This window comes from Montipora capricornis, unplaced genomic scaffold, assembly GCF_036669925.1.
Source record: "Montipora capricornis isolate CH-2021 unplaced genomic scaffold, ASM3666992v2 scaffold_468, whole genome shotgun sequence".
NCBI classification, from domain to species: Eukaryota; Metazoa; Cnidaria; class Anthozoa; order Scleractinia; family Acroporidae; genus Montipora; species Montipora capricornis.
The window spans coordinates 250,001-252,500 of NW_027180204.1; the positions used below are offsets into that span (position 1 = coordinate 250,001).

At 37.5% G+C, this 2,500-nt stretch overlaps 1 protein-coding gene across 1 annotated transcript in view; it reads right to left on the minus strand.

Annotated features, from left to right (window-relative positions):
* The window catches only part of LOC138036219 (hephaestin-like protein), a gene marked incomplete at its 5' end in the record, with an annotated part of 6,761 nt that overhangs the window by 3,862 nt on the left and 399 nt on the right, over nt 1–2,500 (minus strand). Inside the window, one exon of the mRNA XM_068882568.1 lies at nt 1–11. This exon is cut by the window's left edge and continues 146 nt beyond it. Within this exon, the coding sequence (XP_068738669.1) occupies nt 1–11 (11 nt within the window). The remainder of the gene's footprint in view (nt 12–2,500) is intronic.

Here is a 2,500-nt window from a genome sequence, read left to right on the forward strand (position 1 = left end):
GAAACTTGTTTCTAAAAAGAACATAAACGGCTTAATGGCACATCACTAACGCGGAATTAAAGCATTCTGCTTGGTAATGTTGGTTACCGTGTAGCATGAAATTTTTGCGGGACGGATTAGCGATTTTTTTAGGCTTGCGGGAACAAATTTTTGTGGCTCCAGTTGACTCTGGGAACTAATTTTTGTGGTTTTCTTTTCAAGAAGCAACACTATTTTCAATGTTCAATAGTTTTATGGCAAAAAAAACCTCTCAATCATCGAGAACGGATGGATAAAATGTGGCATCCTAGAAGCCTTAGAAAATAGTGTTCCGTTGGATGAACGCTGATGAAAATAGCTATATTGATATCGGCGCTATACAAGTTTATTATTATTATTATTATTATTATTATTATTATTGTTATTATTATTATTATTATTATCATCATTATCATCTTTATTATCATTATCATTATGACCCGTTCGAGGAAGTTTAACGTGACCTTCTGATTGACTGCTTTGAGTTCGTTTCTTTTGCCTCAGAGATTGGAAAAGTATTAACTTTTTATCATTAAAATACAAGAAAAAATAAATTCTTAGTGCTTCGTTTTGTTTTCAGTTTTTTTTCCCCAAGGTATGATATATAGTAACACAAGTGGATTAAAAGCCATTTTAATTAAATTTTTGCAGTTTTAGTTTTGCTGGTGTTTTTTTTTTTTTTTTTTAAGTGTAATTTATGAACGGATCAAGTACCATCCGCAAAGGGGACAGCCATTCTTAGAGTTATTTTCATAGAGTTATGTCGTAGAGTTAGAGTTAAGTTTCCAAAATCCTGAATTCAAGATTTTGGACTGCCAAAATCCAGAATTCAAGATTTTGGACTGCCAAAATCCTGAATTCAGGATTTTGGCAGTCCAAAATCTTGAATTCAGGATTTTGGCAGGTTAAAATCTTGAATTCCAAAATCTTGAATTCAGGATTTTGGCCGTCCAAAATCTTGAATTCAGGATTTTGGCAGTCCAAAAGCCTGCCGCACTTCCTCTTTTCCTCTTTTCGTGACGTCAAAAGCCCAAGGGAAATATAATCTAGTCCATTTCTGAGCATCACGTATGGAGGCTCATAATCATGCGAAAACTGTCAATAAAGAGGCGCTGTGATGTAATGATTAACGCCCTTGATTTTCTATCAAGGTGGTTCGATTCGATACAAAAGAAGCTCTATTAATAATTAGCACGCTATCTCTTTTCACACTGACTGACATACTGCTGCCGATATAATACCAGCGCTCGACTTAAAGGAAGATGGCAGATAGGGAAATAGCGACACCAGAAAACAATATTATTCGTTCAGGGGAAGAACTCCTCGTGCTGAACGAACGTTGCACATTTCAGTACATTCCTTTGCTGCACTCGGCAAAACCACAACTTGAAATTAACGCATTTTATGGTCTTGAATGGAGCATGAGGAAACGATGAATCGTTGATTTTCTTTCCTTACCTCGAAAGCGTTCGCACCAAACCAGTAGTAGGATATTTTCCCATATTCTACAACGGACCGAATAGACCAATTTCGATACATTAAAATTCAGTCCTAAACAAAAGGCATCATCTCGAGGCTCTGGGGAATAAATATAAAGATTTGTATGAGTTTATTCCCAGAGCCTCGAGATGATGCCTTTTGTTTTCGACTGAATTTTAATATATCGAAATTGGTCTATTGGAATAATCGCGAACAATTTACGACAGCGGCAGGTTATATTTTGAAGTAACATTTCCGTTGACGCTAACATTGTCAATGCCTCAATAGGCCTTATGCATGATGACGCCATATGCTCAAGACTTCGCCACCGAGCCTCGTTTGCACAAAATTATTCACATCATCTGGACATGCAATACTCTTCGCACATGGGTTTTCTTTACATGTTTGTTCCTTTGGGATTCAGCTCAAGCTAAAAATTTACAAGTTTGATTGTTCGAATTCGAGGCTTGGTGGTGAAATCAGCTGGTCAGACGTCCTCACGCATAAGGGCTATTACCTAGTGCCCGCGAGGAAAATGGAGGGAAGGGAGGGGGGCAATGTCCTTACTGAGATTATCAGTGTGATTCCACCCTCTTATCTAACAATTCCATTACCCCTCCAAAGGGAAGAGTTAATTTTGTTACTATATGGTTATGAACAACTTGAGAAACAACTCATGTTCTCGTAAGAAAAGACCCTCGAATCCAGCCGGAAAGAATAAAAATGATGATACAGGGAAGGCAAAGCTGCCTGCTATCGTCATCCCAAAAATCAAAGCCAAAGTTTGATATGAATGTCTTAGGCTACTAAAACCGGGATAAGCCCTCGTGGCTTGAAACTAGCTTGTGGCGGAATTATTCTTACTAAAATCTCTACACACCTTATTCTAAAATGGCCGTCAAGTTAGTATTCTTTTGTTTGCTTTCAAATTAGGCCTTTTTGCCTCGTCCTTAGGCTGAAAATTCAAAAGATTATTTAACCTTGAACGAGGCAAAAAGGGCTA